We start from the raw sequence: 18,498 nt of genomic DNA on the forward strand, positions 1-18,498 counted from the left end.
GATGAACTCGTAGTGGACTGGTATTGGAAGACCATGGCATGTGCTTGAGGCAAACTTGATCACTCCTGAAGTAATCTGCAGTTTTTCTTTTATTTGTTAACTGTTAGGGACTTTACTGCTTATTTTTCGTACCATTTTTCTTCCTCATTTTAGCTCAAATGTATTGGACACTTTTTGTCTTTACCTTAATTTAAACTTTAGTTAGAAATTCTGTAACTACAAATCATCAACCAAATGTGGACTATACGATACGAGTACTGTAACAAAAAAAAAATAAAATAAATAGATCTATATTTTTTCTAAAAAAAAAAAAATTAGAGCTCAGATGTTATGTAACAAAATCTATTTTTGAGAAAGCAAGTACGATACCAGCATATTTTTGTCTCATTTTTACCTCGATTACTTGTTGACTCTCTTCTCGTTGTGTCATTATTGGACGATCTACCTCAGTTGCTAATGTTCATCCATTTTGCCTCCGAAATCGCCTTTCTTTTCTGGTGAGTTTGAGTGAATATTTATAGGATTTGAAACATACAAAAAAAATACCTGACCGGCCAAAAGAGGAGGAGAGAGAAACAAAATATTTAGGGCCTGTTCGTTAGTGAGGGTTTAGGTGGGTTTAGGTGGGAAATGGCAAAATTTCTGTATATGTTCCTATATGTGTTCGACATCTCAGGATTGCATTGTATGGGTTCCTATATGGGTATTTGATGGGTTTGCTTTTTGCCTTCTAAGAACACTATTTTCATGGGAAAAAGCAAATTGAGTTGAAGCTCATTTTTTTTTTCCAATTGGCTTAACTGCTACTTAATGTGATTAAGTTATTTTATTATAATTATTAATAATATTAAACTAGATTTAACTAATAGATTCAAATTTTAGTGCTTCTTGATTTGTCCGTAGAGTGTAGTGTTATAAATATTAATTTAAAAATTATTAATATCTTAATTTTTATTTGTTTATAAATATTTTATAATTTATTTGTACTCGTCCTCTTATATTCTTATTTTATTTAATTATAAAAATATTTATATTTTATAAAATAATAAGTAATAAGTAGTGTTATGTTAATTTTTAATCTATATTATTTAATTACATTACTAATAATGCTATTAACAATAATAATTGTAAAATATCAAACATTTTAGAAATAACATAAGACTTCCCACAATTAATTCTATGGTACAACCGAACACCAATTTCAACACATTCCCACAATTATTCCTATGCGTTCCCGCACCCATGGATTCCCGCTTTTTCAAAAATGGATTCCCATCCCCATCAAATCCCATCCCGTATAATTTCTTGACATCCGAACAGGCCCTTATAGGATCTAAAACATTAAAAAAAAAAAAACTGACCGGCTAATTTTAGGCCGGTCCTAATTTAAATTCCAACCAGCCACTTTTTGGTTGATTTGGACATTTTTAAAAATATCCAGCAAACCTGAATGTATTTCATATTTTTTATTTAATATTGGATATTAATAAAAGAAAAAAACGGTCATAAAATTGATGTCGGCCCCACTAGTACTTCTGTGTTCTTCAATATATTCTTGGATATCTATTTATCAAAATCTCAAATCTAGTTCAAATATTAAATTCTTTTTCCTCAAATGAAAACTCGGTTGGTGTAATGGTATCCCATGTTATGTGTCTATTTACTAAATGGTGGAATAAAGAGTTTAGGTCTCGTTATTCCACCAAACGTGTCTTAAATGAGCCGGCCTAAGATGGCATAAGCCGATCTTTAGGCCGGCCTAAATTAAGGCACCTCACATGGTGGTTTAATTTTTATTCCATCTCGTGGCCTAACTTGAATTATTATAATAATAATTTATTTGTATATAATAAATATATTAAATAATTAATAGTGTATAATTATATATATATATATATATATATATATATATATATATATATATATATATAAAAAAAATAATTAATAATTATTATTTGTATATAATTATATAATTAATATCTTATATTATTAATATATTAAATAATTATTATAATAATATTATATAATTAATATCCTTTTATTAATAATTATTATTAATAAATAATTATATAATTATTATGTTATATTGTTAATATATTAAATAATAATTATAATAATATAATAATATTTTATAGTTATTATTAATATATTAATATTATATAATTAGTATCTTATTATTAATAATAATTATTAATATATAATTAAAAATAATTATTAATATATAATTAATACCGTATATTGTTAATATATTAAATAATTATTATAATAATATAATATTATATTAATATTATATAATTAATATTTTCTTATTCATAATTATTATTAATATGTAATTATATAATTAATATGTTATACTGTTAATATATTAAATAATTATTATAATAATATTACAATATATTATAGTTGTTATTAATATATTAATATCATATAAATATATAATTAGTATCTTATTATTAATAATTATTAATAATTAATAATTAATATTCTTAATATAGTAAATTATTATTATAATAATATTATAATATATTACAGTTGTTATTGATATATTAATATTATATAATTAGTATCTTATTATTAATATATAATTATATAATTAATATTTGATATTGTTAAAATATTAAATTATTATTTTAATAAGATTATATAATTAGTAATTATTATTAATTTATAATTATACAATTATTTTTTATTATTTATAATAATTATTAATATATAATTAATATTTATATTGTTAATATATTAAATAAATTTTATAATAATATATAATATATTACAATTATTATTAATATTATATAATTAGTATCTTATTATAAATAATTAATCAATTTAGGCTTTTAAAACTTTAGTCTTCCACCAATTCTAACCAAATAAGGAATAGTTTAAGCTATGATTTAACTTTAGGCCTCAACCAAACATGAATAATTTTGACTGGCCTAAGTTGAAATAACCAATTTAGACCTCCTTAACTTTAGGCCACAACCAAACATGAGTAAAAGTAGAAATTCATGGCAATGTATATTATAAAAAATGGAATTAACAAATGACGAAGTCTAGGCGCCTAGGCTGTCAGGCATGGGGCCCGGATCATAAAATAGATGTTGACCTAACTATATTAATTAATTAAAGAACACATCAGCAGATAAGAGATAAGGATTAAGAGGAGCCACCTAAGTGTACGTCTTATTCGTACTTATTTGTACTACAGATGTGTTTATGCATGGGGAAAAAATATTTATATCTTATCTTACTAAAATTTATATTTTGAAATTCTATATTATTTTTTTTAAAAGCCAGTGATAAATAATTGGTATACTATATATAAACAGTTTCAAATTTTAGATAAAATAACATCTATGTTAAATTAATATAATATTTTCGGAGTAAAGATAAAAGAAGCAAAACTTAGGATACAAAAATATTTTCTTTAGGATTATAAAAACTAACAATATTATTAATAATAGCTATAAATAATGCAATCAATCCACAATCAAGTACTCGTTTATAAATTAAAAACGCAATGCAATACAATACAATACAATATAGATGCATAGTTTCAATACAGATAGTAAAGAATATCAATTTTTCTTTTTACGGTGATGCAAGTTCCATTTGTATAAACTTGCGTAAAAAATAAAAATGAACAAAACTCATAATATTGTACTGAATCATAAAGAAACCAAACGGTGTATGCAGTAATTAATCAGGGAACCAAATCTCCTGTTCCCTAGAAGAAATTTCTGCCTCTAAAGTCATTGACATATGAGTCTAAAGTAGATTTTAAGACAAAATTATATTCAATATTTAATGTCAAAATATATTCCAAACTCACATACCAGTGACTTTAAAAACATAAATTTAAATTTTCAGAGAAAACAGGTGATCCAGTTTCATCAATCGGATCTGAATAAATTTTGTTGCTTTTGGAAATAGTCTCAATAGCGGTGGCCACAGCGCCAAATTTGTCATTTTCATTTTAGACGTCATGACGTGCAATCATAGCTAAGTTTCTTAAAATAATAAGAGATAATGTTATTAATGGCATAATGTCAACCAACTACCATATCTCATAATATATATTAGGGTAGGGCTTTTGTGCAAAGGGTTTTGGACAAGATAGTTAAAATATATTAAATTCTAATTTGTTTGCACGAATCTCAGCACAAATCAGACGGTTTATATTTGACTTTGAATAATTTCTATCCAAAGCCGTTTGGATAAAACCCAATTCCTAAGCATCCTTTGACAATTAACAACAATATTTTTCTTCTATGTCCTTAAATAAATAACTAATCCATCATTGCTACGCACTCAGTCTCCATTATTGTTCCCCCGCCAAATTCTCTTCCCCTTCCCAATACAAGAAGTGAAAAGCTCGCACATTTTCTAAATAGAAAAAAGGGGAAAACCATACAAAAATGGCAACAAGTTGTGATTGTTCTACAATTTTCTCTCTAAAAGTGCATAATGCAAAGAGATCGATTGTCTCCAAGGCATCGATGGCAAATAGAAGCCATGTGCAAGTAATGAGTTCATCTTCGGCTTCTATCGCAAAATCGATCATTGTCAGAAGAAAGGTCATTACTCTTTTTAAGAAATTTTTACTTCCCCACCAATTTGTTTACTTTTTTGGTCTCTGTTTTAGTAACCAAATGTTTACGAAAACAGAACATCAATTCTCGTATTTTCTCCGCATTATCCGGTGCTTATCTAAATAATTCTTCAGTGAATTCTAATAAATTCACTTCTTATTTTTTTCTGAATGTAACAAAGAAAGTAACTTCATACAAAACTTTTTGAATAATTAGGTATATGAAGATGAAATGAGGGGCATAGTGTGCTACCGTGATGAGAAAGGAGAGATGATTTGTGAAGGATATGATGAGGGGCCGCGTGATTGCGAAGAATCTTCTGAACTTACAAGGTTATATATACAATTTTCTGAAAATAACAAATATATTAACTACTTCAGTTGAAAAATTAATCAAAGATAGGAGGGAAGGAACAAAAAGAAAACAGAAAAACAAGAAAAGAAATTTGGGTCTCTTTGAGAGTCTAAAATTGGAGATAAACATATCTTCATTTCTCAAAGAAATGGAAGAACAAAAATTATGTAATCCATTCATTGACAAATAAAAATTTCTGAAAATTTCTCATAAAAATGATCAATTAACAAACCAATTATTCACTTGAATATTTCAAATGGTTTCAGGCAGCTAGAGCATCACCTCTGTGGTTTTCTTCAAACAGGAAGGGTTGCAGTTTCTACTGATATGGATCTGTTTCAGTTAGTACAAGAGAAAAACAAACTTCATTTTTGAGAGGAAGAGAAACAAAAATATGGAGTCAATAAATTTCTCGGCCAATTCATGTATGAAACTTTAAGGGATATAATTGAAATTGGATGTATTTGATTCTAGTTATACATTGCACTTTATGTAATTATAAAAATATACAGGATACTTACTGAATTGAACAAGAAGCTGAATTCCAAGTTGGTTGAATTTTTGGCCAAACCCACAAAAGTAAAAAAAGTAAATTGGCAATTATATCCCTTGGTGGGTCAGTGTGTGCTGTTCTTGGACTATAGTGTGAATCATCGACTGAGTTCAAAGAAAAAAGAGCATCTAGTGTTATGATTGTTTTTATGATATAATGGTTATATCGCACCAGAAAACTATACCTTGAAGTGCCTATAATAACAACCAAATTACTTACAACCTCTCACTTCTCTATCAACAGAGGTAAAATTAGCTACAAGCCTACAATCTCTTTCCTCTCTTTTTTTTTCGTCTAGTTCGAAACTAGAAAATTTAGATAGAGTTACTAAAATTTAAAATGCGAGTCCGTATCATACATAGTTCGGGTTCAAGTTCCTCTTGGACTATACATAGATCCATCCCTGCAAGTCCGTATTCCCTGTGTTATCTCGTATTTTGAGTTTTGAATCCGGATCTATTAATTAGAATTCGAACTAATCCGATCCAATATATATGATGTATGGAACCTATAATATTTGTGTAATATTAATCGAATGATCTGAATTCTTTTTTAGTTACTGTACATGATGTGATTCCCGTCTCATCTGACCGGGGTCAAATCATTTCCTTTGAGCGTGTTCGGCAGGACACGGAATAGGAGAAGAAAAGAGGAATATGGAATAAAGAATTGACCCTTCTTCTTATTAGTTTCAAACTTTCAATTGTGTTCGGTGAACTGAAATAGTGGAATTAAACTTTCTCTTTGAAGCGTGCACACTAAAAGAAATGGATGTAAAAAGGAATGCCACGTCAATCCAATAATAGTAAAATAGTCTCATCTAATTCCTTATTCCCCTCCAAAATCAAATTCCATGTCCCCATTGAAATTAAAAGTTTGAAAGAGTGCTCTATAATTCCAATTAATTCCAGATGCATTCGACGGGAATAGGCAGCTAATTCCAACCAATTTTCCTTATTCTCTCTCAGCTGAACAGGCTATTTGTGTCTAAATTGACACACCTAAAAAGGCAGGAGGTGAATATTTGGGATAATAGAACCCTGTTATTCCTTATCCAGCCGTTGAACTTCGTTAGGATTTGTGTATGATAAAGTATCATTGTTGAAATTTGCACATAAAAAAAATTGAATGGCTGGATAAAATAACATACTGGTCTTGAAATGGATTTACTATACAGTTCATTGGCTGATATTTTACCAATTTTGTTGTCTGATTAAAACTGGGCCTGACGGTGACCAAAGAATGGGCCAGAAGTTAAACAGGACCCAATACAGATCCCAAAATCATGTTTGCGATAAAGGAACCATACCCAAAAAAAAATGATACAAGTTTGTCCACAATAGAAATTAATTTTATTGACAAAGGGTCATCGAATTGTCCATACCAGCATTAATGCTTTGTAGATCAATGAACAAGACAAGACCTTACCAAAAGAGCAAAAATTAATTATGTCACATTAATTACTATTTTAATCCAGTTTTGCTTCAAACGATGTCTGAAACAAACCAAATAAGGTATAAAATCATAGCCCTGAGGTAAAACTCACACCCAAATTCGGCAGCCACTCATCACCAAAGATGAAATTTCCAACGGTAAATTTGGAAGCCTCCGACGTAGACATCGACGAATGGATCCCTGCCCATTGAACCCGACCCGATATCGAGGACCCGGGACCTGTATTACCATACTCACCATAGTAAAGAGTACTCAATGCAAAATTACCGCTCCATTTGTCCCAACCCTCCGGACGTACCGACCCGTCCAAATAAGTCATCATCACAACTGTGCGCGAGTACTTCTGCCACGGCCTGCCGAGGTAGACTGCTGTACTGCCCAAGTCCGAGGCACCGATTATCCTACATTTGTGGATTGAAATGCCGGTGTTCTGGTTCGGGTCGGTTCGGCCTTGTGCTGTGACAATGTTATGCTGATTGCTATTCGGCTTTCTAGGTTGGATATAACAGTTTTGGATGACGGCAACTGCATTTCCAAAGATGAAATCCACAGTACCATAGATGTCGGTTTCTGCGTAGAATTGCCGGTTAGAGTGCACATAGAGTGTGTCCTGATAGCCCTGAAGGGAGCATTGGTATATCGCCGACTTGTCGGAGCCCACACGCAGGGCCACTGCCTGGTGCTTGGAGGGGCCCGCATTGTTGATTATTGTCAGGCCTTTCGCCAAGAAGCCCGATCCCACAGCAGCTGAAAGAAATACAAATATTTAATAAAAATGTAACATTGGGGGTCAAGTTTAATATTTTCTTCAAGTAAATGAAACAGAGAGATGTTAGCATTTCTTGCTTGCAGTATCTGTGTCGTAATTGTACCAGCATATGGCTACCTAGACCCTAGTGCTGTTACATGGTGCCCTGTTGTGATCAGGAATACCAGTCGTACTGAAAAAACTTTACAACATCTTTTAATTTTTTTTATTTTTTTTATTTTGGAATCAGGCATAGAATTGCTTTTTCTTTTGCCAGAAAAAATGATATACGGAGGAAATATTGGGTAAATATTTTAATAGAGTACTCTTGGCTTCATGCAGGGCAAGAACCATATACAGAGCTGTTTTGAATTTTATTGTCTGTGCAGGGTGCGCTGCATGAAGTCAAAACTCAAAACTACTCTGCTACAATAAATACCCGAAATATTGATGTTTTCATCTTGTATTAATGCAAATGTGCGACCGACAGTGCTACCTTGCTAGTGGACATCATTCAACGTGATAACATCCAATTAAATTCTTAATCATTGTTTTGCACTTTGGTGGTCCTTACAGTTGGATAAGACCTCTTAACCATGCAAAACGCTAGGTATATTTTGAAACTTCTGACTTGTTATTATCTAAGAAAATGGAAAAGAAAAGAGAATCTAAATATGAGCACTGAGGTGTTAATTTCCGTTAAGGTATTATGTGGTCCGCCATAATTTGCCTACATAGGATGAATAGAAAACCAATATAAAAAGCAATTAATAGAGACTAGACTAGATATATATGAAAACCAATAGATAAAGCCATTAATAGAGACTAGACTAGATATACATGTAATATGTAAGAGATAGGGGTATCGTGCGTACCAACTGTGGCCGAATCATAGGTGCTGTAACCATCACCCGCACTGCGGTCACCAACAATGATGGATTTGCCCTTCCCGTCGCCCATCAGCTTGACATTGGTTTGCTTGTTTGTAATTCTCAGAATCTCTTTATACGTCCCAGACTTCACATAAATCACGTTCTTGCTACTGGTACCACCACCATCTGCGTCGGTAGCAGCCAGCCCACGGGAGGTAACAAAAGCAATTGCTTCGTTTATACTCTTGTGGGTCCCAGTTCCATCTAGTGCCACCACAGCATCGGCTTTGATATCTGCAGGAGAAGCTAATAGAAACCTCCGGTCATCAGCAGATAGCCAACTGGGAAGCTTGTCAGAAAGAAGGCGGCGGTTACCAGTTCGACTTGTTTCGTCGGTGTCAGTACGGGCGCTGTTGACTCGTACATGAAGCGCGAGAGCAGTGCTGATATACTTGACAAGACTTTGGACTTGAACATTCATAGCGTCACGACTGTTTGATGATTGTACTGTTTGAAGGCTCTCAGAGCAAGTGGCCTGTAATAATTAATTTGAAAAATATTTACTTGCATTTACAGGATTATATTTGTTGTTGACTTGTTGTGGTATGTAATTAATATTAGCACTATATTCCAATTAAGTTCTAAAACTTTTATTAAATATATACTTTAATTACTTGTATTCATTTAATTCCAATAGAACTTTCAACTTTTATGTCTGCCATCTTACCTAATTTTTTTTGGCAAATTACATTTAGTCAATGTCAATGATTACATACCGTTATTACTAGTAATTAAGAGGTACTGTGTAGTAATTAATGTATGTCGCGGTGGTATAAATAAATATAATTTAATTATACAGATAAAAGATCTAGCTACTATTTACTATTTTCTTCAGCTAAGAGAAAAGTTAATTCTCTGACAATAAAGTTAAAACATTCAGCTTCCACTTATTTATTATATGGAAACTTTTTTACTTTTTCTGGTCAACTTAATAATACCTAAATTTGTTTATTTAATATTAAACATATTTTATAAGCTTAATGAATTAGCTTATAAAAGAACTGCAATGTATACTTGTTTCAAAAACAAAATACAGTGTATACGCATCCGTGTATATATATATGTTTACCTGATTAGTAAGAGCCGCACTAAGCCATGTACTGATGTCTTCATGGTTTCCATTCTCTGTGTTTCTCACATCATTCAACTGATTCAAACTAATATCTAGAAGCTCAAGGCAGTCTTTCATGCCAGACTGTCGGCCAGAGCTCAGCTTTGGACCTGCATGCGACAAGTTATATGCCATGGCACGGGCTGACTCAACCCGTTTCATTGCAAATTGAACTGAGACATCAAAAAGGTCTCGGTTCGAGGCAGTTGGAGTTCCAGCCGCTGATGCTAGCACCGACTCGCACACATCCGGGTAAACCGTGGTTTTACAAATGTCGCCTATAGTGGTGGCAGCATCGGCAGCGGTGGCATTGGTGTCAGAGGCGGTGGTTGCTTTGGACACAAGTACTATAGTAAAGATGGCACAAGCCCATGTGATGAGAATTCTTTGTGGTTGCATTTCTTGTGTGCTCTAGTTATTTGATTCCCCAAAAAAGAAAAGAAAGAAAGGGAAAGGAAGGACTAAGTTGAAGAGAAAACGAATGCATAAAGTACTGTTATTATATAGCCACATTAATTATGCATGGGGGTGTAAAGATTGGATGCATGTCCAAATCATGTAATTCAGTGCTATAGTCGACTTCACGTACGGGACCGAGGCAGTGCGTACGTAGAGAAAAGAAAGCGATCGAACGTCTGTGTGTATATATATATATATATATATATATCAATAAAAAAATAGAAATTATTTTATTAAAAATTATTGTTTTTTTGTTCATAAGATATAGAATCATGCCAATGATATATACAGTTCCACCAAGGACATCTTTTATAGGATCACATTAATTATTAGTGCAATTATATGTAGTACTTTTTAGACGTTAATTAAGTTCTATCTGTTGATCGCATATTTATCCGAAAGCTGGTGGGATATATCGCATCATATATAAGTACAGCTAATTCATCAGCCTGTCCAAATTAACTATGAAAGTGTGGAACTACACTATTGATGTATTAGTTTCATTTTATATCCCTTTCTATTTTAGTGTTTACTTTTAGGTACGTTTAAAATTTAGTTTTTTTTAATAGATATAATGTTTAGTACTTAAATATTTAATTAGTTGTCAGTATACTTTTCACGCGTTAACAATTAATAATTAATGAAGAAAAATTAATAATAGAGTAACTGTGTGTTTTTTTAACATTAAATTAGTTCTTCTAATAAAAATATTTTTTTTTATAAATATTTAGTAACTTCCATTATATATAGAGAGAGGTTGGTTATTCTACTTCCATAAGCATATGAGAGCATATGCTTATAACTTGTTTTTGCATTTTCAATGTTCAAATGGTCGATCCGAAGCACTCAACATATTCTCCATATTAATATGTGCTTGGAGACCAAATTTTGTATTTTTTGGAATTATTTTACTATTTTTCAAAATAATCATAAAAATTATTAAAAAAAAAAAAAATGAAAAACCCTGATTTGAAAAATTCTGAAAAAATAGTAAAAAAATTCCCAAAAAATGTAAAATTTGATCTCCAAACACATTAATATGGAGAACATGTTGAGCGCTTCGGATCGACCATTTGGACATTGAAAACGCAAAAACTATTTATAAGCATATATATGTTCACATATGCTTATGGAAGTAGAATAGCCAACCTATATATATATATATATATATATAGGACTTGGCTACGGTGCTATGGGTAGCTAAGAGGCCTCCCGTGCTACGGCTCAATATTCGACTTTTCAAAATCCTAACGGTCGATCCGAACCGTTCATCTTATTCTCCATATTAATATGTGCTTGGAGACCAAATTTTACATTTTTTGGTAATTTTTTACTATTTTTTTAGATTTATTGAAAATTGCTGTTTTTCAGACAAATCTGGACCATAAAAAACAGCGATATTCAATAAATCTAAAAAAATAGTAAAAAATTTCCAAAAAATGTAAAATTTGGTCTCCAAACACATATTAATATGGAGAACAAGATGAACGGTTCGGATCGACCGTTAGGATTTTGAAAAGTCTAATATTGAGCCGTAGCACGGAAGGCCTCTTAGCTACCCATAGCATATTAGCCAAATCCTATATATATATATATATATAGGCTAATATACAATCGATTGCACCACGCCTCTCGTGCAACCAAGTCGTTTTCTGAATTTTAAAGTCCAAATGATCGATCCAAACCGTTAGATGTCATCTCCATATTAAAATGTGCTTGGAGACCAAATTTTACATTTTTTGGAATTTTTTTACTATTTTTTAACTCACTTTGAAAATCGCTGATCCAACGGTGGCTTACCAAACCGTTGGATCAGCGATTTTCAAAGTGGGATAAAAAATAGTAAAAAAATTCCAAAAAATGTAAAATTTGGTCTCCAAGCACATTTTAATATGGAGATGACATCTAACGGTTTGGATCGATCATTTGGACTTTAAAAATTGAAAAATGACTTGGTTGCACGGGAGACGTGGTGCAATCGATTGTATATTTGCCTATCTATATATATATATATAGAGAGAGAGAGAGATCAGAGAGGGGGTTGGCTAATATCAAAACGTTTGTTCCTAAACTGTGGAACAAACGTTTCAATTTTTATATTTTCAAAGTCCAAACAGTCGATCCAAACCGTTCAACATTCAATCTATAATCAAATGTACTTGGAGACCAAATTTTACATTTTTTGAAATTTTTTTACTATTTATTAAGGCAATTTTAAAATTGCTATTTTCAATGTTCAAAAATATTTCATTATTAAAATCAGTGATTTTAATATTGATTTAATAAATAGTAAAAAAATTCCAAAAAATATAAAATTTGGTCTCCAAACACATTTTAATATGGAGATCGCATCAAATAGTTCGGATCAACCATTTGAACTTTAAAAATAAAAAAACCAATTGGTTGCACCACGGCTCCGAAACAAACGTTTTGATATTAGCCAACCTATATATATATGAGGAGGGATCCAATTACACCATTTTATGGTGACACATCTTGATGACACCATATTTTTATAAGTCATTTTTGCAATTTTAAAATTCAAATAGTCGATCTGAACCATTCAACATGATGTCCATATTAAAATGTACTTGGAAACCAAATTTTACAATTTTTGGAAATTTATTGTTATTTATTTAGAATTTTTTTTAAATGGTTGTTTTTAAATGGTCCAAAATTGCCTGAAAACAATAATTTTGTACACATCTTAATAAATACTAAAAAAAAAATCTAAAAAATCTAAAATTTAGACCCAAGCATAGGGGTGGCAAGAAAGCTCGTAGCTCGTGGATCGATCGTGACTCGTATCTAACTCGCTCGCTAACAACTCGTTCGTTAGTGGACTGAGCTATTAACGAGCCAGATCATCTCTAGCTCGATTCAAAATTAACAAGTTTGAGCTGGGTCCTAGCTCGCTTGCGAGTTGGCGAGCCAACTCGGTCTAAGTATGAATTTGTGAATTTAGTATGCATAAATTTATTTTGTAAACTATGTTTGTATAAATTTGGAGATTTAGCATTTTAGTATGTATGAATTCAATTACAAACTTAATTTATGGTAATTGACTTTATATTACATTATCTAATACATTTGGGGTTTGGCCCACGAGCTGGCTCGGTTCACTCGTTGTCAAAACAAGCGAGTCACGAGCCACTTTTTCAACTCGGATCTGAATGTTGGTTCGCTCATTACTCGCTCGTTGCTAAAACGAGCGAGCCATGAGCTTGGTCTAGCTCAGACCGAGCTGGCTCGTTGCCAGTCCTACCTAAGCACATATTAATATGGAGATCATGTTAAACAGATCAGATCGTCTGTTTGAATTTTAAAATTACAAAAATGACTTATAAAAATATGGTGTCAAGATGTGTCACTGTCACCATAAAATGGCGTAATTGGGTGAGCTATGGAGTAAAACGTGTTTGTACTCCATGCCATATTTACATTTTGAAAATCCAAACAACCGATCCGAACTGCTCAATGTATTCTCTATATTGAAATGTGCTTAGAGACTAAATTTTATATTTTTTAGAATATTTTTTTACTATTTATTAAGCCACTTTGAAAATTGTTATTTTACTGTGAACAATAACAAACAGTAAAAATTTCTGGATCGTCGGATCAGTGATTTTCAAAGTGGCTTAATAAATAGTAAACAAATTCCAAAAAATATGTAAAATTTGGTCTCCAAGCACATTTCAATATGGAGATCGTGTTGAGCGGTTCGGATCGGTTGTTTGGATTTCCAAAATGAAAATATAGTACCATGGAGTAAAAACTTGTTTTACTCCATGGCTCATTTTAGCCCATCTCTCTCTCTCTCTCTCTCTATATATATATATATATGAGGGATCCACTTACACTCTTTTTTGGTGACACTGGATTACACTCTATATTTTCAAAATTTCCAAAGTTCAAACAGTCGATCCAAACCGTTCAACATGATGTATCTATTAAAATGTGCTTGTAGATTAAAAATCTATCTATTATTTCCTCAAAAAAAAAATATGTTTGAACTACAGTGGATTTAGGGTTTAGTTACAGTGGATTAAATTTTTGCTTGTAGAAAAAAAAATGTGCTTGTAGATTAAAAAATATGTGCTTGTAGATTAAATTTTAACTTTTACCCGTTAAGCTACAGTCGATCCACTGTAACTTAACGGGTAAAAGTTAAATTAGGCTAGAATATCTCTCTGTTGAAAAATAGAATGTTTGTTGAATATGTAAGTTTGATTATTTAATGAAGTAATGCAACGCCTAAGGGCTTTTCTCAAAAAAAAAAAAAAAAAAAAAATAGATTTTTCCTAATAAGTAAAGTTCGCAACTTTTTGTCAGTAATGGTGTCAGGTATGAGACAATATTTAGAGAAAAAGTGGATGTAAACTTTCTACAGGGTTTTGCTTGCTTTGCGATATCAGGCTGTGCAGAGTAGGGCTGTCAAAAAAGCTCGTGGCTCGTGGCTCGTCTCTAGCTCGCTTGCTAACAGCTCGCTCAGTAGTGGATCGAGCTATTAACGAGCCAGCTCGGTCCAGGTTCGGGCCAAAATAAACGAGCTGATCCAGGGATCAGCTCGGCTCGTTAAGCTACAGTGGATTTAGGGTTTAGTCCTATATAATTTTAAGTCCAGTTCCATTTTCAAAGGCGCAATTATGCAAAATTAATGTATTTTCAGTTTGAGAAGAAATGATATAGGCTTTAGTTGCTTGAAGATGTGCTTGCTGGACGATTTCTTAAATTTTTTGAATGAGCTTTCTTATTTATTTTATTTTTTTGAATTTGTATAATAGCAGTCCAATAAAGCCCAGCTAGCCAGCTCATCAGCTCGCGAGCTAGCTCGGGCTGGCTTGTCACAAGCTGAGCCAAGACTTTTGGCTCGGGACCCCTAGGTCCAGCTCGCTCGGTCCAGGCTCGGGCCAGAATTAACAAGCTGAGCCAAGGCCCAGCTCGTTTATAGCCCTAATCAGGCATCCATGAATGCATGATTGATTGGTTACAAGGGAAATTTTTTGTCCATAGAAACTATAAAATTTGAACGTTAGAAATAAAAAGAGTATTTCGTTTTTATCAAATATAATAAGATTATATTTATTAATTTTTTTTTAAGCTGCGCAAAGAGAAAAAAAAATATGATAAATAGTGATTTTGATACATAAAATGGTTGATTTTTTGCAGCACAAAATTCTTTGTAATCATTAATTTTCTACGGATACAAAAGGTTTTGTGCCGCAAAAAATCAATCACTTTATGGATCAGAATTACGATTCATGATCCATTCACCAACTAGTTGATTTTCTGTGGCACCAAATCCTCTGTATCTATTAGATACAAATTCTCTGCGCAGTTAAAAAAAAAATCAATGGATTGAACTCAATAAGTCTGATTTTATATTTGATAGAAACGAGGTACTCTTTCTATTTTTTTTCGTCCGAATATTTTAACTTTTATGGATAAAAAATTTCCGTTTATGAGCCCAGTCAATTGTCACTTTGTCAGTAATTAAATTTCGTTTATAATATTTAAACGAAAGGACGCGCGTACCTTACAAATGATTAAAATTTTCAAAAAGATGCACGCGTATTTGCACTGTCATTTACTACTTAATTCCATCGGTTATGTGATAATTAAAAATTCATTTTTCACTTATTAATTTAAGTAGTAATTTTTTGAAAAAAGATGAAAATTTTAGATTAAGTATATTTTTATATAAAAATCATATTGAACAGGTTGAATAGACTGTATAATCTTGGTTAATAGAGATATAGATCCATAGTATGGACAGATATACGCTATGCATAGCATATACGAGTCTTAAGTAATTACCTTAATTTCTTCTTGTGGTATTAATTTTATGGTCATCAATATTATTAATATAATACAATTTTTGCCTCTTTGATCAATAATATATCTATTACTATCTACAATGATAAAACTGTTCTTTTACTATCGATATGGTCGCGGATACTCTTGTTGATACTTTTAAAAATAACAATTTTTATCAGTTCACACTCGACAATAATCACTTTTTTACTATGTGGGTAATGACATAATAGTGAATCAAATTTAGATTCTCGTTATTTTCTAAACATGAGATAAAATTTATTCCTAGTTATATAAAAATCTAACAACTTACTTTACAATAAAAAAAATATAATATATTGTTTTATTATATTTTTATTTTTTGCTTTTTTTATCCTGTATTTTTCATTACAGATTTCAAACTAAAACGTGTATAGTTGCTTGAGTAATTAAGCTACGATAACAATACGTATTAGCTTTGTTTACACAATGCTTACACTGTTCAACCTGTTTTATCTGCTGTTTCATTTATATGAAATTATATCTATTTATCTACATATACATGCGCGTCCGGTTGAACTGAATAAAACAAGACGAAAGAAGACCAATTTCCGAAATTTTTATTTCTACCATTTTCTGAATTTTTTTTTTTAAATTCATGTTTCTAGAGAATTTAACTTCTACCACAGCCGCAGAACACTGATATGGACTTAAAGACTGAGGTCTGCGCTATTCTGATGCGGCCCCGGACAGAAGTTCGCACTGGTGTTCTACTAGGGGTGGAACTAGACAATCTTGATAGAGGGGTTAAAACTTAAAATGCACAAATTGTGATTGATAAAAATTGAACCTAAGTTCTCTATCAACACAAAATAAACTCCAACCACTAGAATACAAGTAGATATGTAATATTTATGAGGGGGGCTAGCTCTATATAAAATTCAAAGGTTTAAACAGCGTTTACCGTATCATAGCGGACTGGCTAAAATAGCAGCGCTATACTCAAATAGCGGCACTATAGCGCGGAATAGCGCGCTATAGCGCTGATAGCGCCATAGCTTTTATGATCCGAAAACACTATAGCGCACTATTTAGAACCTTGATAAAATATTCTAAAAAAATAAAATTCAATTAAATCTTAGTACACATAACTAAAATTTTAAAATAATAGAGTTACTTAGCCACCTTTTCAATTAGTGTTCTGCGGCCCCAATAATTTTTTTTGTTTTTTTTTTTAATAAATGCTAGAAATAAAAATTTCGGAACTAACTTCCTGTTTAGTTTATCTGTTAACTAATTAGATAAATAGATAGATAGATAGATAGATAGTACTTGAGTACTTGACAGAAGAAAGATTAATTGACACAACACCCAACAATAATTAATAACAAATTTGGTCAACTTGTAGCTTTTGGCGTGGCAATCTCTCAAATGACTTATCAGTTATCATGTACAAATTAATTATAACTACATATAATTTACTACAAGGGAATATTCCAGAAAAGGAAAAATATATAGAGTATACGCCTCAGCATTCTTGGTAGCCAGTCTCTTTACTCTTTAGTGAAGGGACCCGTGTTGAAAAGTATGTACACAACAGTACAACACAACACACCCCACATATAATTTCTATTTATCACTTGTTATATGATTAAACTTTTGATCAGAAATAGTAGCAGCACAGGCTTTGTTTCCTTCTGGTCTGAATCCAGATTCCCTACAGCCGCTACACGGCTACACCTGACACAACAATATATTACCAAAATCTGAAAGCAAAATCACATAATGGGGTCCTGAACTTCAACTTTTTTTGTTTAATTTTAGAAATGAAAAAAATTAATTTGTCTATAACAAGATTGAATTTTTTTTCTCGATAAATGGACACAAATTGTTTGATCTCACTAATTTTTATAATTTATCGCACCAATAGTTACGTATTGTGGATTATCAGTGCGATTGAAATATTGATTCGGTTCCATTAACATCTCTCCAATGTGGTCTGGGATGGAAGAGAAAAAGAAAGAGATGAGATGGTTCACAGATTTTATATTTCCTAATGGACAAATTAATTGTTCGGTCTCAATTATTTTTGGATTTTTGTTGCAGTAACAATTGATTCGATCTCAATTATTTTTGAATTTTCTGTAGCAAAAAGTCTGTGCAGCCTATGAAATCCAACTCACCTAACTTGTAGAAAAAACACCTTACATGTCAACATACAAGCAATCAAGATGCACGTACTGTAACTTACGAAAAATTAATAATGGGACCATTGATTCAGTCTCAGAAAATACCCTAACGTGACTAAATCATTGACCCAGTCTCATTTATGGGATTCAAAAAAAAAATCCATCTTCTTTTCGATAATTTGATTCTTTTTTAAATGTCTAAAATGCTTCGGTCAATTGAAAAAAAATCCATCCTATTTTTGATAATTTAATTTTTAATTTCTAACAAAAATTTAAATAGCATTTATCAGAACGATTAAAAAAAAGCGCTATATT

At 31.5% G+C, this 18,498-nt stretch overlaps 2 protein-coding genes across 2 annotated transcripts; one reads left to right on the forward strand and one right to left on the reverse strand.

Moving 5' to 3' along the window:
• Window positions 1-4,288: 4,288 nt before the first annotated feature.
• LOC144552598 (uncharacterized) lies at window positions 4,289-5,416 on the forward strand. The gene is made up of 3 exons (XM_078300585.1): window positions 4,289-4,574; window positions 4,806-4,921; window positions 5,210-5,416. The coding sequence occupies exons 1-3, from the start codon at window positions 4,416-4,418 to the stop codon at window positions 5,316-5,318; spliced, it is 384 nt and encodes a 127-aa protein (XP_078156711.1). The 5' UTR covers window positions 4,289-4,415; the 3' UTR covers window positions 5,319-5,416.
• A 1,409-nt stretch (window positions 5,417-6,825) lies between these two features.
• LOC144553415 (pectinesterase-like) lies at window positions 6,826-10,216 on the reverse strand. The gene is made up of 3 exons (XM_078301561.1): window positions 9,701-10,216; window positions 8,575-9,106; window positions 6,826-7,698 (listed from the first exon to the last, which is right to left on the reverse strand). The coding sequence occupies exons 1-3, from the start codon at window positions 10,139-10,141 to the stop codon at window positions 7,019-7,021; spliced, it is 1,653 nt and encodes a 550-aa protein (XP_078157687.1). The 5' UTR covers window positions 10,142-10,216; the 3' UTR covers window positions 6,826-7,018.
• Window positions 10,217-18,498: the final 8,282 nt, after the last annotated feature.

This window comes from Carex rostrata, chromosome 4 (assembly GCF_964058835.1).
Source record: "Carex rostrata chromosome 4, lpCarRost1.2, whole genome shotgun sequence".
In the NCBI taxonomy this organism is placed as follows: domain Eukaryota; kingdom Viridiplantae; phylum Streptophyta; class Magnoliopsida; order Poales; family Cyperaceae; genus Carex; species Carex rostrata.